Genomic DNA, 16,861 nt, shown 5'->3' with positions numbered 1-16,861 from the left:
TTAATATTTCTCTACTTTTGTACTTGATATTTCACATAAAATCTGATTTCTCTTGATTTTATTGTTTGATAGCAGTCATACAGATGCAGTGACTGAATAGAAGACAAATCATATTTTTTTGTTTTCAAACATTACAATGATCCTGTTGTATAACAATATCAGTTTTCCAATTCCTAACCTTTTGAAATACATCCAACAAGACCGACTTAAAGAGGCCACAAGGCTCAAAACAGATGCAGAATATTCCCGCTTCATTTTGCACCACTCTAATGAAATGATATTAATAATCTATAGTCTAATAGTGTACAGTCTAATAAATACCCCAAACAGTCAGGTAATCATCATATTGGCTCAGTTTTAATAAATGCCCCTTACCCAAACACCCCACCCAAAGAGACAGAGTGATTTAAAAGTTACAGTTGTGCTGAAAGGGAGAAGAAGAAAAAATTAATCAGGTCTCACTGGGGTGCCTCCGTCCTCGGCTGCTGAGGCAATCATTTGATTTTATATTAAATGACTGCTTAATTATAATGAATTTTATTGGTAATTGCAATTACTTTCCCCCCCCTCGTTGAAGTTTCCCCCGCACCGACACACAACTTATGAGGGCCAGTACCTCAGAATGATAATCAACCCAGACTATAAGAGACAAGAGGAAACGATAATATCCACAGGCCAGGAATTTTTAACCATAATATTCTGGCTTGGATTACACTTAAATGAAGTTATTACAATATTACTCTAAATGTGAATAAATAATATCCTTTACAGTCATTCTACGACCCACACACAACTCATTTCTGTATTTTTGGGTCTTCATTACATAGTTGCAGTGCCAATGGACCACCAACCTCTCAATTCCTCTTCTTTAGAAAAACTAAATATGCATCTTGTTTTTTTGACCACCATCTTGTCATCACATTTAAATATTCTGTGAAAAACAAATATATTTGGTGTGTGGAATTATCAACAGAAGTTAGTGGGTGGGGGGGACTTTTTCCACTACACTTTGTCTGAAAACAGCTCACACAAATATTCTATATTGAAAAAAAAAAAAAAAAAAAAACGTTCGCATCAAACCAAATGAGCACCTGCAAAAACAAACACAGATGTTGGACTTGAGGTTTTCCGGGACAACGCTGCATCTTTGTGCGGTGAAGATAATCACAGAGGAACAGACACGACATTCAGATTTAACCTGCTCTGACTGGGAGAATATTCTCCTAACTATTAGAAAATATATTAATAAACATATTGAGACTTTAACTTAATTAAAGCATTTAGATTCATTGGTGAATAGGTAATGCATGTATTAAATTTATAAAATTGTATATTTTTTTAAAGTGTATTGGACTAATGTGAGAAAAAGTAAAGTCTGACCAAAAAAAAAAAAAAAAAAGTTAAGTCAATTCACACAGATTACCATAGTCAAAATACTTTTCATTTCATACGTAAAACTCGCAGAAAATGGAGTGAATAATTCCTCCAACAGAAAACCTACGGCGGCGGCTTTAAATGCACAGACCTGCCGCTCTGCACCAATGACAGAAACTATGACAATGGGTACCTCGGCCTTGCCTTCTCTAATCAAACCTGGTGTGTGACCATTTAGTATGAAATTGGGATGGGAGCTTGCCAGCTAACCCCTTCTCAAAAATACACCCCGCACCCCGTAACATGATTAAGGATACCTGCTGTCCCATGCAGAGCCCACCCAAAACGCCAGACGTCCAACCGGGAACACACGCAGACCTTTCAAACAGGATTACACTGCCCACACTCGTAGCGTAGTTCACCGGCCATTCGTGAAGAAAGAGCTGATGGAAATGCTCTTTTCACAGAGAAGCCGGATGTCGAGCCGATGGAAAATTACAATCTCTTGGAAAAGTTTGATGAGATTCTTTCGATTTAAGGCAAAAGTTTAGTGAGTCGTGTTGCCTACTTTTTTCGATAAAGAGAAAAGTCCTGACGAAAATGGTTCGAATAACATATGAAACATTTGCAATCACTTAAATGCATGCATATTTCTTTTATATATATATATATATATATATATATATATATATATATATATATATATATATATATATATATATATATGTGTGTGGAAAAAAATTTCCCTTGATACAGATAAGCCAATAATTATTGTTTAATGTTAAGGATGACAGCTGATACATTGACAATATTATAGGGTTTGTAAAAAATAAATAAATAAAATACACCCACAAAATAAAGTATTAAAAGTTAATTTAGGCACTACATACAGTATGACAGATGTATAACTATACCTTTTGAGATCTGAATAGAGGAAAATATATACTGTTTGAATAAAACAAGTCTTCATAATAAATATGGGACCTCTGGGAGCTTGTTAGACTGTCCTTGAAAACAGGTGAAACCAATTATAGTCACTAATCAATGGACTGTAATGATACTTTGGCTATTATTTGACTATTTTGGTTTGCGTGTGTGTGCTCGGAAACAGAATTAGATAAACATGCACAATAAGGTCAAAATAACAATTATAATGCATACAGTACAAATATGTACAGTGAAAATAATTTAAAAAATAATCTTATGCATTTTAATTTGAAAGGCTTGATGTAGTAGGAAACGATAGGGAAAATTATATTTAACATTTTGAAAAGCAATTCAATACCAATGTCAGTACAAATAAATAAAAACCTTATGATCAAAATTCATACAAATGCATCAATATCTGACAGCATTAAGACGTTTCTCATAAATTCCAATAAGGCCCATTTCATAATAATTTTGTAACAGTATTTACGTAGTAATTATTAAATATTCCTACAATAAAATCCAACCAATAAATATCATATCTTATCTCAAAATATAGAAAAAAACACAGCCTCAAGCTGTGATTTTATGGCGAATCTGTGTGTTTGTGCGAGGACATGGCGTCTGTTCAAACAAACCGTGTGGAGAAATGGGTGTGGTGTTTCAGCTGAAGTGGCACTGCTGTGCCCAGATAAGAGTTGATGCCTATCCCTGCCACACACACACACCTCCGGGTCCACACACTCCAGCATCACTTGTATTACACAAACTTACACCCAAAAAGCCCTCCAATCTCACACACACAGACCTACAGACACATATCACCTCGCAGCTGCCACGCCTCACACACACACACACACACACACACAGCTGCTAGAATCACGCAGCAGTACGCAGTCTTCACAAATCCTACAGATAAAACACCTTCACTCTCTATAGCACTCAGCAACAGAAGTTACAACACAACATACGGTTTCATTTCTCCAGACCGACCGCCACCGCCTCAAGCTAGAGCATTGTGACCCATCCATAATGATGCACTTCTCCTCTTCTATTGACTGCGTATTCAAAACAACCACATTCATATTCACTTACACCTCAACCTTCAAGCCCTTCTCAACACACATAGCTCAAAGTGAACACAAGCACATAAAACATAAATATGGAGGAATTTACACTAAGAAACAAACTGTAAGGTTGCTTATGTGTTTGGAAGGAAACAGTCTCGAGTTAAAGAGCACTTATTATACTGAAACAGATCGCAAAATCCATGATTGATTGTGAACATCAAAATCCAAAAGTTAAAAAATGCAAGCATATGCAAAAATGTGCAGTTTTTACATCCATACCACACAATAAGCAACTTTGTTCTAGAAGTCTATTGGCATTTGTATTAATCTCTTTTGCTCTCAATGGGAATAATATAAAGACTTGGCTATATATTAATAAATATATTTCCTATATCTGTTTCATATATATATATATAGCTTTTTTATGATTTTTTTAGCAGGTATGCATTAAATTGCTCAATTTTGACAGTAAATATTTTTACATTGTCATTTCAAATAAACTCTAATGGAATGGAAAAATGTATATGGAAAAAAATCCTAGGAAAAACATGTTTTCCACAAAAATATTAAGCAGTGTTATTAAGTGTTTTAACATTGATAACAATAAGAAATGCTTCTTGAGCAGCAAATTAGAATGATTTTGTGAATGATCTCATGAAGGTTCATTAAAATTCAGCTATGCATCACAGAAATAAACGTTTTGACATAGAAATACAGTTATTTCAAATTGTAAAAATATTTCACACGATTTAAATGTTTTTCTGTATTTTTGAATAAATAAATGCAGATTTGGTTACCAAAACAATTTAGTTTCATTCATTAGAATACAAATATCTCATTTCAAGATAAGCTTCACAATGGTGCCTATATAAACATTTACACGTAGATGATAGCAAAAGTCAAAGTTCAAGGGAAAGGTAACAAAGGTGATTGACACCTGTCAGTTATACGTGGAAGTCTGGGTGTGGCCTCGTGAAAGAGAGTGAGAGGGAAATATAAGAAAAAAAAGAGGGAGATCAAGAGAGAACGAGGCGATGACGGCAAGAGAAAACAACACCCAATAGGATACGGTGGGCCACGTTCACCACTTTGAAGATGGCAGTCGAGTCACAATAGACAGAGTAAGAGAGCCAAAAGCAGAATGATTCAGCTACGAACAACTCTAAAGAAGCTGTGATGCCATTTCTGAACCCTTGAAACAAAAACGAGAGGGAGACGGATTGCTAATGTCTTACCTTTGCATATGCCCTGCGGTATATCAAACACACTCAAAGACACTTCTCTTTCAAACACCCATGCATTCAGCTTAAACTAATGCCCATCTGCTGCCACTGCTTTAGTCCAACCTAATGACAAAGTTTGGTGTTCACAGGGTGAAAAACCAGACAGAACCAAAAAGGGGAGGGAAAAACACTGGGGGGAAAAAAAGATAAAAAGGGGGAAAGGGAAATTAAAAAGGCACAAAGGGGGAAGAAAAAGAAAGTGTGACCACTGAGGAAGGCTCAACAACTCGAATTCAAGTTTAGAGCCCCCCTTTGCGGAGTTTCCCCCTCCTTTTTTTTTTTGGAGGCTCTCATATTTCTTGTCTGTTCCGTCTGAGTGGGGTCCAAGGGGCCCCCCTCCATCCTAAAGTCAGATAGATTCAGAGACACAACCTGTGTGTGCTGGACTGTAAGGACAAATAGGATATTTTGGGTGGGATTTTGGGGATGTTTTTGTCTCATCGTGCCGTCGTTATCCTTTTCCACCCACCCACCCGTCCTCCTTACAGAGTACTGTAGATGGATGAGCTGAAATATTATTAAAAACTCGCTTCAATTGATAATAAACACTTTTCTCAGGTTTTTTTGTCCTCTAAATGTGTACAAATCAACCTCTGTCAACCTATGTGTATGTGTGTGTGTGTGTTTCCCATATAGTAACAGCAACACTAACAACTGTAGAGAATTGGATTTCGGTGTGTGTGTGTGTGTCACAATACGACTGTATGTTGTTCGGCTGACACATCACATAGTTGAGACCTTGCAACTGAAGAGAATTGGATTTGTGCGAGAGTGTGTGAGTGTGAGTCTGTGTGCTCAAATGAAATTAGTCACTGCTGTCTAAAGCTTTTTACTAGTGTATCACAAAACACAATCACACTAAACACAAATTCCTCGTCCCCTATGGAGAGTGCATATAGCCATGACAGGACAGGACATGTTAACAAATCAAAATGTGTTTACGTCCCCCTATGCACACAATGCTGTGTTTTGGAGGTATTTTTGATGCCAACAAAACAGCTAGGCTCACTCCATCTATATATACACCACATCTGCCTTTTAGGCCTCATATTCTTGTGTATTGCAATGGCTTATGGCTAATATTATGCTCACGTTCTAAATATTATATGTAATAATAAAGATTTGATATATACATTTAATATATATTTATTTTACATTTTTAATTGATATCAAACAAATCATAAATCAAACAAAACAAATAAATAAACTATTTACTTAAAATTCACTCACAAATATTTGAATTTTGAGATTTCAAATATTTATTTAATTATTAAATGTTTAGTATTTATTATTTAAGTATTTATTTTAATATTTATGTTGAGCTGTTGAAAATGACACAAAGGGGAACTAAATTTTCTGTTAACTGGCCATGTGTGTACAGTCCTAGGACAATGCGAATAAACGAAACAAAAAATTCATCCAATTTACATTTATACATTTGACATTCCACTTTTCCTTTGCATTCAAGGGATACATTTATCAGTTACTGTTTGAGCTACAGAAACATGTCTTGTCTGAAATTTCAGTCTAACACTCTTCTACAATATGGCATACACTATCGTTCAAAGGTTTGGGGTCAGTAAAAAAAAAAAAAAATTGTTTAGAGAAATTAATACTTATTTTCAACATTTATAATGCTACAACAGATTTCAATTTCAAATGTTGTCCTTTTAAACTATTCATCAGATAATCTTATTAAAAAAATTTCATGGTTTCCACAGAAATATGAAAAATATGAAGACTGGAGTAAGGATGCTGAAAATTTAGCTTTGCCACAGATTAATTACATCCTATCATATATTAAAATAGAAAACAGTTATTGTATATTGTAAAAATATTTAACAACATTACTGTTTTTACAGTATTTTGATAAGAAAAATGCAGCCTTGGTGAGCATAAGAGACAAAAACATTTATAAAATGTCAACGGTAGTGATGATATATATTAAGGCTGTCAATTGAATTTGTGGGTCCTGGGAACAAATTATGATGGCTCTGGTTCGGTAGGCTATACGTTTTCTCAAGTCCAATCAATGCACACATTCTTTGCAAAATATTTGGTCTCACAACCCGCACCTACACTCCCACCTCACCCGGGCATCCTTTTGTCCCGCTCTACCACAGTTAAACTGGCAATGGAAACCTCTGGGTTTTAGAGGTGTAAGTGCACATGCAGACTGCAACCTCTTCAGCCACTTCCTCCCAGCTCCCCTCCCTTGTGTGACCCACATGTTCTGGAGTGCAGGGTCAAGCCCCAGAGATCAGAGACACAGAGGAGAAAAAGAGAGACAGAGAGCTGCCCCATTCCTCCCTCCACCCTCTGTATATCCCTCTGTACCCCTCCTCTCTCTCTCTCTCTCTCTCTCTCTCTCTCTTTCTCTCATCCTCCACTGAATCTCTCTCTCTGGGTAACAAAAGCAGGCCAGGGCAGGAGAAGGCCCCCTCTGCACATGAGTGTGAGAGGCATGACCGACAGAGCAGAAATACCAGCCCACAGACTCCTCCACAGTCACCATTCAAATAAGCCAGAGAGAGCAAGAGAAGGAAGGATGGATGGAGGGAGGGAAAGAGAGAGAAAAGGCACAATGAAATGCTCTGTATTTGAAGGGGAGAACTAGATCAAAAAAAAGAAAGAGAGAAGGAGAAAGAGTAGAAAATGAATAATAGGAACAGGAAGGAGTCTACGAATGGAAATGAGGACAGCACATTCAGGGAGGACTGAGGGAAAAAAGGGAAGAGAGGAAAGAAAGAAACAGAGAGAGAGGTTTGCTGCTTTGCTGAGCTCTGCAGGTTAACCTAATGTGTAGATCTGGAGAGATTTGCAAAGACATTTTTATTCATCTATGATTAAAGTCTCTCTCTCTCTCTCTCTCGCTCAGGCTCTCTGACAGGAGGTTTGTTATGTTTTGTTTGTTTTTTCCACTACATACACAGAAATATTCCCTCATTGCTTTTCCTGCATGTTCTCACACGCATGCAAATTAACTTTACACACGTAAAGCCGGATGCATGTGCTCACGCACACACCTAGTCGTTCAATTGGTACACCGGCACGGTAACTTCATGACAAAAACATGAAGATGAGACATCAAATTCGCTGATTATTCACATACAGCCGAGTGCTTTGGGGATAAACACACATTTTTGCTTTGCTTATATTAACACAAGTGCTCTGGCCTGCAGACCCTCTAGGCAGCCCATCCATACAGATTGTGCATATATGATTCAGATGATGTACAAGCACTACCCAGGAAAGAAAAAAAGAAATGTATTCAATTAATAAATAAAAATGTATCATTTATAAAAATGATCAAACATGGGTTGCCATGAATTCTTACACCACTGGCTTTGATGGCTTGGCATATGCGTTTAAGTCATATGGGCTAATTTTATGTCATTTTCTAAAATTGATAGTCCCTAGTCAGGCATTCATTGCATGGAAAAGAAAAGTATAAAATAATCAGTTCACTTAAAGCTGCAGTCCGTAGCTTTTTTGGGTTAAAAATGATCCAAAATAAATTTTTGAGCAAGTACATAACCAGCCAGTGTTCAAAACTATCTGCTTGCCTTAGCGCGATTTAAAACGGTAAGCTTGTAATAATGTTTTTAATTCCAGTGGTACTGGTGGATTTCCACGGGAAATTCGAGCATGTCTTTGCGTCATCACGTCACATCTGTACACATAAAGAAGGTGTCTCGGCTAGTAGGCTATGTTGCGTGTGAGGATGTTGGAGATGGAGATTTATAGCCTTTTCTCGCAGCACTTCATATAATTAAACTTAGCAATTCGATGGCGGACCAGAAAGGTTCAAACGACAATCACCAGTGACAACTGGAGATTCACCCGCTGTAAAACGTGAAAGACTTGCCCATGCGAAAACAAGGAAAAATATCGGAAGGGCATTAAATGTAGTCACGCAACGCTGATGTTGTTAACATTAACAATTTGAGAACAAAGTATAATTTGCACAGTTTGACATATGATATGCGAGCGTTAGATTTAATCAGCGCGATTTACTGCAATGCTTTTTTCCCCTTAACATTAGTTGGTCAGAACAAAAGTGGATGTTACTTACTTGTTCCGACGACATTTTCCGGTGAAAATTCTTATGTTGGTCATACTTCCAAAAAGCAGAATCTGTGATTCCGAATGACAGTATCCACACCACCAGCGCGGTGACTGACAGCCGTCTCAAAACATTGGATTCATCCGCGCTGTGCCATGCCGAGTCACAACGCACGTAAAGTTGATAATTCCGCAAATAACTGCAATTGCAGATTTCGAACAGAGATGGCGACAAAGAGGAAAAACTGCGGACTGCAGCTTTAAAATTCTGTCATCATTTACCCTCACGTTTTTTTCAAACGTGTATTATTTTATTTTTTATCTAAGGAATACAAAGAAGAATGTTGGTAACCAAACAGTTTTGATTACAAAAAAACATTTCTCAAAACATTTTATGTTCAACAAAAGAAAGAAAGTCATACAGGTTTGGAACGACATGATGAGTAAATGACGACAGAATCTTAATTTTTGTGTGAACTGTCCCTTTAAAAGTGCAGTCTACAAGGGTTTGTTTACATTTTTACATCAAAACATTTAAAATAAACAAACAACTTAAAGGTAAGATAGGCAATTTTCGGAGAGGCTAGCAATAGCGAGCTAGCTTTGAAAGCATAAGATCCCACCCTCCCTTCAGAGCGTCTCCAAAGCCACGCCTCCTTCAAAACACATGAACGCGGACAGCAGGGAGCAAACAAAAGCGTCACGAGAATGTGAATGAAATAGAATGAATCGCGCTGATGATGTGTGATGTCTGCGTGAACAGAGAGCGTGAAGATATGAAAATACATATGTTGACAGGCAGGTATGACATCGTATCGGACCGAATGCAATGATTGGACGAGCTTTTTATGGTCCTACACCTTCCACAGACGATATATATATAAATACATTTAGACCACTTAACTTAGTGATTGCTATCAGGATGTGAAGAGACTTTCAATCAGCATAACAAAAAAATGTTTCTGGAACAAATTGCCTACCCTGCCTTTAATATAGATCATTCTGTTCTTATAGTGAAAGGCCACATGGGCATTTTAGATGAGCTTATTTAACAGCTTTAGTATTTGTCTTAAACTTGAGTGAAAATCCTTACCTGGATTCTCAGATTTGGAGATGTTGAGTTGGATGCTCTGATCTTCATCTTGTTTCTCCTGACCCAGAATCATCCAGTTCTCCAGTACATCTGAGTCTGAGTCCGAACCCAGATCCTCCACAAAAGGAGGTAAAGATTCAGCAGAGCTCTCGTCGGATTCAGAATCCAACACCACAATATCATCTGGAGAGCTCCTTCCTGCTTGAACTTGTGGTGGACAGGGTGAAGGTAAGCTATTGGGATGCAACATCCTTTTCCAGTATTTTGATGATTGACCTTTGTTAGCACACACGCTGTCATCTTCCTCTGTGTTGTCTGACACTGTGATGGTATCTGGGCCGGAGTCAATCACAATAACATCTACAGGTGGAGCAGGAGGCAAGGACTTCTGCTGTGGCTGAGTCCGTGGTACTGGTGACTGGACCTCTCTCGAGTCCTCGCGGTCCTCCTGGATCTCAGCGTTGTAGTGCAGCTGGGAATACAGCCGGAACTCCAGGTCGCTGTCAGCGTCAGACAAACCAGAGTCCGCCTCATCCCCGTACAGTTCGTCCTCATAGTCCTCCCGCTCCTGATACCCTGAGAACATCTCAAGGTGATCCCTAAACAGAGAACAGCCCAGCCATAAACATCATCATGAGTCATCATTCAGTGGCCATAAAGATTACTTTATTCAGTAGCCTATATCATTCTGCCAATATCTGCACAAGTCCCACCACAAAAATAAGTTAATATTTTTATATCATTTAAAAAAAAAATAACTAGATTAATTTATAAGGTTTTTAATTTGCAACAATAACAGAAAATGAAACCATAATTTTACTTATGTTCTAGCTGATTCTTTTAATACTATCAGAATTCGTTAGAAAATATTAGATTTTTAATGAGTAAACTGTGCATAGATAGATAGATAGATAGATAGACACTTAATAAGTCAAACTTTTTTATTCAAAGTGAAAGTCATGAGAAGACAATCTATTTCCATAACACAAAGTGTAATGATGTAAACATAAAGCACAGCTACTGTTTAGTTTTGATCAAACTGTCAGTTTACTGCTTTGTCTTCTGTACAATAGCAAATAGGCCAGATCCATGTATCATAATAAATTCTGTTTTGTTATCCTCTGTCTCACTTGTCAAAAAGCACAAGTGGATTTGTTTCAATTTAGCCTGTTTGACAGCCACACATAAGTCACAAAGAGAGAGATTTCTGGTCAAATCCATAAAGACAATTCCAAACATCACGAACAAAGCAGATTTAACGCATAAACAACACAACAGAACACAAGCTATGGACACTGTGCTAACTGGAAGCCTGAATAATTCAGTAAAAACAAATGGTTCACCATAATAAATATCTATATAAAAGCAATGACCACATAAAACTTGCCATCTAACAGCCTTAAATCAATGAATACTCATATTAGGCAACATAAATTTGATGAACATGTGTTAGCTTCAGTGCTATTAAGTGCTACTCAATGACCCACGTGTGTTCACGTACACATGGATGTCGGTTGTGGATGTATTACTACTAAACGGGCACCACAGTGTTTTAAAACATCTGTAAACTTAACTACACAATATGACACGTTTTAAATGGCTTTCTACCAGGCTGAATAAAAATCTGACCTGTTTACAAGTTCCGATTTGCAACGCGGTGACACTCGCTTCCGGACTCCGCAGGAAATTAAATGGTTGGCCAACTATTCTTCATCCCTGGGAAAAAAGGCGCTACATTTAGCGCACACACTGAAGGTTAGTGTGGCTCTGAGTCTAGGCACTGTTTCAACTGTTACCATACTTGTTCATAGTGTGAATGGGAGAGGGTTTGGAAATCTTTGAACTGTTTATACTTGAATGCTCTGTTTGTAGGGAGTTGTACTTACAAGAAACATAAGGAAGCCAGGCATTAAACATCGGTCCCTGAAATGTCTACTGAAGGCCTAAGACCAACATTTTTTTTTACGATTTGTTCAAATAGATATAGTGTCGTTGTGTAGAGGTTGTATAATATTAATTATAATAAAGGTTTGATTCGCCTTGGGTATTGGTCAGAAAGCAGAAAATAATAACTTAAAAAAAAAAACACACACCAAATGATAGCCTAAAGTATTGCCTCATAACTTGGCTAAAAAAAAAACATGACTGTATTTTTGTGTATGTGCAATATCTGTATGTAGGCCCATGTATTTTTATTTTATTTTTATTGTTAACATGTTGGCCTATAGCCTAGCCTACATATTTAAGACAATTTCATTTTGTAGCTAACAGTTATCCAAGACCTAAGCTGGCATTTCAAGATATTTTTTTACTTGAGATGTGAACTTCTTGTTATCTTTATTGCTGTGATAGAAATAACATGCAAAATGTCATTTTATCAGTATATGTTTGGCCTCTTCTGAGGTCCAGAATTTACATATCTTAACCGCAGCAGCAGCATATCTGTCACAAACATATCTATTTGAATATAAATCACACATTTGTGTTCTTTCTTGCTTGCTTTTCTTTCTTTCTTTCTTTCTTTCTTTCTTTCTTTCTTTCTTTCTTTCTTTCTTTCTTTCTTTCTTTCTATTTTTGTGAAATCACAGGCTATACCTTTATCATCTCCAGAGCCTATGACATGAACAGAGCTGGGAATCATGGTGTGAATGCCATCTGATTCTGAAGACGTCCCCATGCGTGTCAGTGTCAGAAAAGGCCATCAAAGCAGTGGATTGTTTTCTTTCAAAAGGTTACATTTCCTAAATGAAGCCAAAAGCCCACCACATATGCCATATTTTGGGAGAAAGCTATAGAAGTAGGGATTGCAGCTGGAGAACGGAATGCCTGGCTGCTCTTGCCATATTGGACGTATTTGTTGATCGTTATTACTATTATTGTTTTAAAAGGAAAAGGGAAGCGCTTGTTCATCTGTTAATCTGCACAAATTCAAACCAGTCAGGTGTTGAAGATGGAGTCACAAGCGAGGATGCAGGCTTTCCCATTCCAATATCTGATTTCACATGGCTGTTCTGCATGAGAAAGATTTTCATTTGGAAAATGAAGCCAAATGGCCACCTTCACCTACCCCTGCGCTTATATTGCTGATGTCTCCAGTCTGCACCTTCAGTGTGTTATTCAAGTGTAACATTGCCCCATACTGTGCTATGATCAATATTTGAGCATACAATTATCATGGCATTGAAAGTTATAAGTCTATTTGGGTGCTATATACAAACATAATAGCTTTATTGCCGTGTAGGAACCAAGCTATAAAGATGGGGAATCCCTAATAAAAACAATCATATGAACGTTACACATATTGTACCAGATTGTACACTAAATAATGGGTTAATAACAAATGTAAATAATAAATACGTTTTTTTTTATCTTCAGATAAGGTTCTCTCTCTCTCTCTCTCTATTTTGTTTGTGCAGGCAATATAGAGCCTTTGATTCTGATCATTTATTATAAAGGGTGATGTCATTCGCCTGTTTGATTGTTTTCCTTTTTGAGGGTCCACTTAGAATATCAAGGCACAGTTTGACCCCAGCATGTCGCTACACGTCACATGATCTGGAACAAAACATTGAGTGAAGAAACCCATGTCCTCTTTGTGTGGTCTGGTGTTGTGCCAAGTGTTGACAGGTCTAGAACTGGCACTGTTTCCTGCTGAGGCTCGGGGTTCACTACTTCAGGAGACATTTTCACAGTTGTTGGCAGGTTAATACTTAGAATGCATCATGATAATAAATCACTCAATTAGATCATTTCCAATTTGATACAGATTTTGGCATAACACCAAACACGGCGTGTTGCCGAATAAGAAAAACCTCTTTTAAACAGATTTTCAGTATGAGGATTCTGTTTCTCCTGCTGACAATCACTTCTGCACAAGTTATTAACACACAGGCTATCCATGTTTAATAATAACACTCTAATAGGACAATAAAAAAGGATAGCACATCAATGTTCTCTGCATTTCTAACTAACAATACTGTTTAAATATGGGGATAAATGTGCATGTTAACTGATAATAACTGATAACTGATATTGTTAAATAAGCCCTATAGTTTTTGACAGCTCTGCAACCAAAGCTTTTCTTTATGAGGTAGTTATTATAACCAAGCAAATTCCAATTTCAGGTTTTTGGGAGATACAGATAAGATATGCAAAGTAATTAAGTAGGCCTAATATGTAAAGTAATTGCTTACCAAAAATATAGTCTGACGAAATACAGGTATTAGCTATAGGTGGATCCAAAAGGAGATCTCATCAAACTGCATATTTCTGTAAATATTTTATTTAGCCTACTTTTTTTAATTCTTTTTTTATGACAGTGTAGAAAAAAATCCTTGTATTTTGAGGAAACAAAGAGCGAGCTATTAAGAAACACGTAAAAAGTGTGTTTCTGCATAAACATTGAGGGTCAGAATTTCTTCTGTTGTTTTTGTTTTTAAATGTTTACTGATAAGACGCTTTTTGATTATGTAGATTGTTTTATGGGAGCTTGCGGGGAAAGCATTCGATTATTGGACTGCTATAACACCATTCACAGACCAAATGAGTTGAATGAAAACAGAGGCGTCATTAATGTTGTTGATTTTCTCTGTGTATTTGTTTACTTTTTATTTTAATTGTCCTCATTGACTCCCGCGTCTCGGTCAAAAGCGATTATTTCCGCTTCCAGCAGGGCAACAACCAAAATCCCCCTTACCAAAAACTCTCCGCGCTTTAATTAGCCCACTTTATTAATTAAACCAAGAAGGAGCCTGAAACACCACATTTTGTAATCCTATCACGTTAACACTGCATGAGCGGTGCAATGCTGCCAATCGAAATATTAACAGAGTCGGAATTTCAGACAAAAAAACTCTTTAGAATTTTGTTTTAATAAAAAAAAGTATTACTTAAATATTATTATTACTATTTTTTACATTTGCATAGGCCTAAATATATTTCCAAGCATATTTGAACGTTTTAGTTACAGAGCAATTATGCCTTGCAAATTTTTCATAGTAGCATAGTTTCTAAAATATGTTGTTACAGCCATTGTAAATTATATGGGACAGCCTTCATACTGTCAAAATATGCTATAAGACTTTTGAGAATCTTTCTAACGTTTCTTTTATTTTAGTGGTAGCTCTACCAGGGAACAATAACTGTATAGGCTATAATAAATTTTAGGCTGTTGTTGTTGCAATAATAATGATAATAATAATTCTGTAATTATACATTAAAAGGCTTACATGTAAAATGACATGGGCCTATGTATAGGCTATAGATTTTATTTCGTTTTTCAGGACTATTGTAGCTGCAATAAGATTAAGCGGAAACGGTGTCATTCGACTAATAAATCCATTAGAATAAAAATCACAGCGCAATTTTATCGTCCTTGATGTCTTAAGAATTATGCCTGTGGTTTGACCATCGTGGATACAAAACTTGGGAAATAAATTCTATGATTTTAAAGTCTATTATTAAATGGAAAAAAAAGGAAATGCTGTGGTCTCATGCATGTGTTAAAGGAGGCGATGTGAAGGGAGGAAGGGGAAGAAAGAGTGGACGTTGATGTAAGTTGATGTAGGACAAGCTTGGCCTTTGATCTTCGAGCGGAGAGTCGTGTGTAGCGATGCGGTTACATCGCCTCAGGTCACCGTGACAACAGACACCTGCACAGAAACAGCCAGAGCTTCACAACTCACACAGGGCAGTTCAAACTCTGCGTGGGCTTTATCCTCAAAATATCATTCTTTTATTTATGTGTTGCAAAATGAATACGGGCTTTCCGTCATGCGCGAAAAATGTTGTAATTAAATAATTGACCTCTGGGCCAAAATTATCTGAGACAAGCCACGGGCCACTCTGAATTAAATTAATAAGGTCTAAAGCTTCATTCATTATTCTGCCTTTAGCCCTCTATCAATGGAACATGGCTTTATGGGGCGCGATTAAATGAGCTACATTTGTTGTTTTCTGAGAAGAGGTCAGAGAGTGCTGAACGGCGCGTCCATCGCATTGTTCCGCGCTCAATTGTGTCTGTGTCGCCCATGAACCTAGAGACCTCGAATCATCGCCTGGCGTCATCCAGCGCGTGCGTTCACGTGCATTGTCGGTGCTATACGGGGGGAAAAAGCAAAAACATTCAGCAGAAGTCTTGTTAGGTTGACCAAATTATGCTTTAAACAGTCAAATCAATGCAACCAAAAGGCCTCACCGACTGAAACTTTTTTTGTTGTTTTGGCAGATAGCCTACATTTGTTTGGTAACACTTCTCACTCAGGATAGGCCAACTATAAAGCATTGTTTACACCTGCATTATTAATGCTTTATAGACCATTGGTGAATGTACATTCAAATAGCCAGTAGCCTAGCCAATGAAATGTAAAAAAATAAATAAATTATTATTCAAGCATAGGCTATATTTTCATATATTATATCTCATTGATTAAGTTATACATGGATTTTATAAATAAATAATTTAATAAATACATGTTTTATTAACTGAATATTGAAAAATATTGTAGGCTAACTGTTATTTGGCTTTCTCGCCGTAACCTAAAATTCACGCACATGTTTAGAGTGATTATTTTATTATTATTAGCTATTATTTAACTAATCATGGTCTGTATTTCACTTATTTATTGAACCCAAAATCACCTGACGCACTTAAAGGGATAGTTCACCCAAAAATGAAACTTCTGTCATCATTTAGGCCTACTCACCCTCAAGTTGTTCAAAACCTGTATGAAAAGGATTATTTTGAAACATATTCGCTACAGATTGACTTCCATAGTATGAAGGTAAAAAAAATATATACGAAAAAAAAAAAAAAACTACATATCTTCTTTGATGTTTCACATAAAGAAATGCATACAGGTTTGGTACAACTTGAGGGTGAGTAAATTATGAATGTTCATTTTTGGGTGAACTATCCCTTTAAGCGAGGGAGCGAAAGTTAAGTTTGAAAAGTATTAGGCCTACCAACAAATGATCAGATCTATGGGCCTACAACCACGCCACTGAAGAGCATCTGAAGAGGGGGAGCGGTTGTGTGTGTGTGTGTGTGT

General features: G+C 36.9%; 1 protein-coding gene across 1 annotated transcript in view; it reads right to left on the bottom strand.

Moving 5' to 3' along the window:
- The window catches only part of zcchc7 (zinc finger, CCHC domain containing 7), a 54,650-nt gene extending 43,064 nt beyond the window's left edge, over nucleotides 1-11,586 (bottom strand). Inside the window, exons 1-2 of the mRNA XM_084402274.1 lie at nucleotides 11,442-11,586; nucleotides 9,813-10,411 (exon numbers count right to left, since the gene is read on the bottom strand). Coding sequence (XP_084258400.1) covers nucleotides 9,813-10,398 — 586 coding nt within the window. The 5' untranslated portion in view covers nucleotides 10,399-10,411; nucleotides 11,442-11,586. The remainder of the gene's footprint in view (nucleotides 1-9,812; nucleotides 10,412-11,441) is intronic.
- Between the last annotated feature and the right edge of the window lie 5,275 nt (nucleotides 11,587-16,861).

Source organism: Rutilus rutilus (assembly GCF_951802725.1).
Source record: "Rutilus rutilus genome assembly, chromosome: 2".
Lineage (NCBI taxonomy): Eukaryota > Metazoa > Chordata > Actinopteri > Cypriniformes > Leuciscidae > Rutilus > Rutilus rutilus.
The sequence above is the reverse complement of the archived record's forward strand: the minus strand, read 5'-3'. Positions and strand labels throughout refer to the sequence as shown.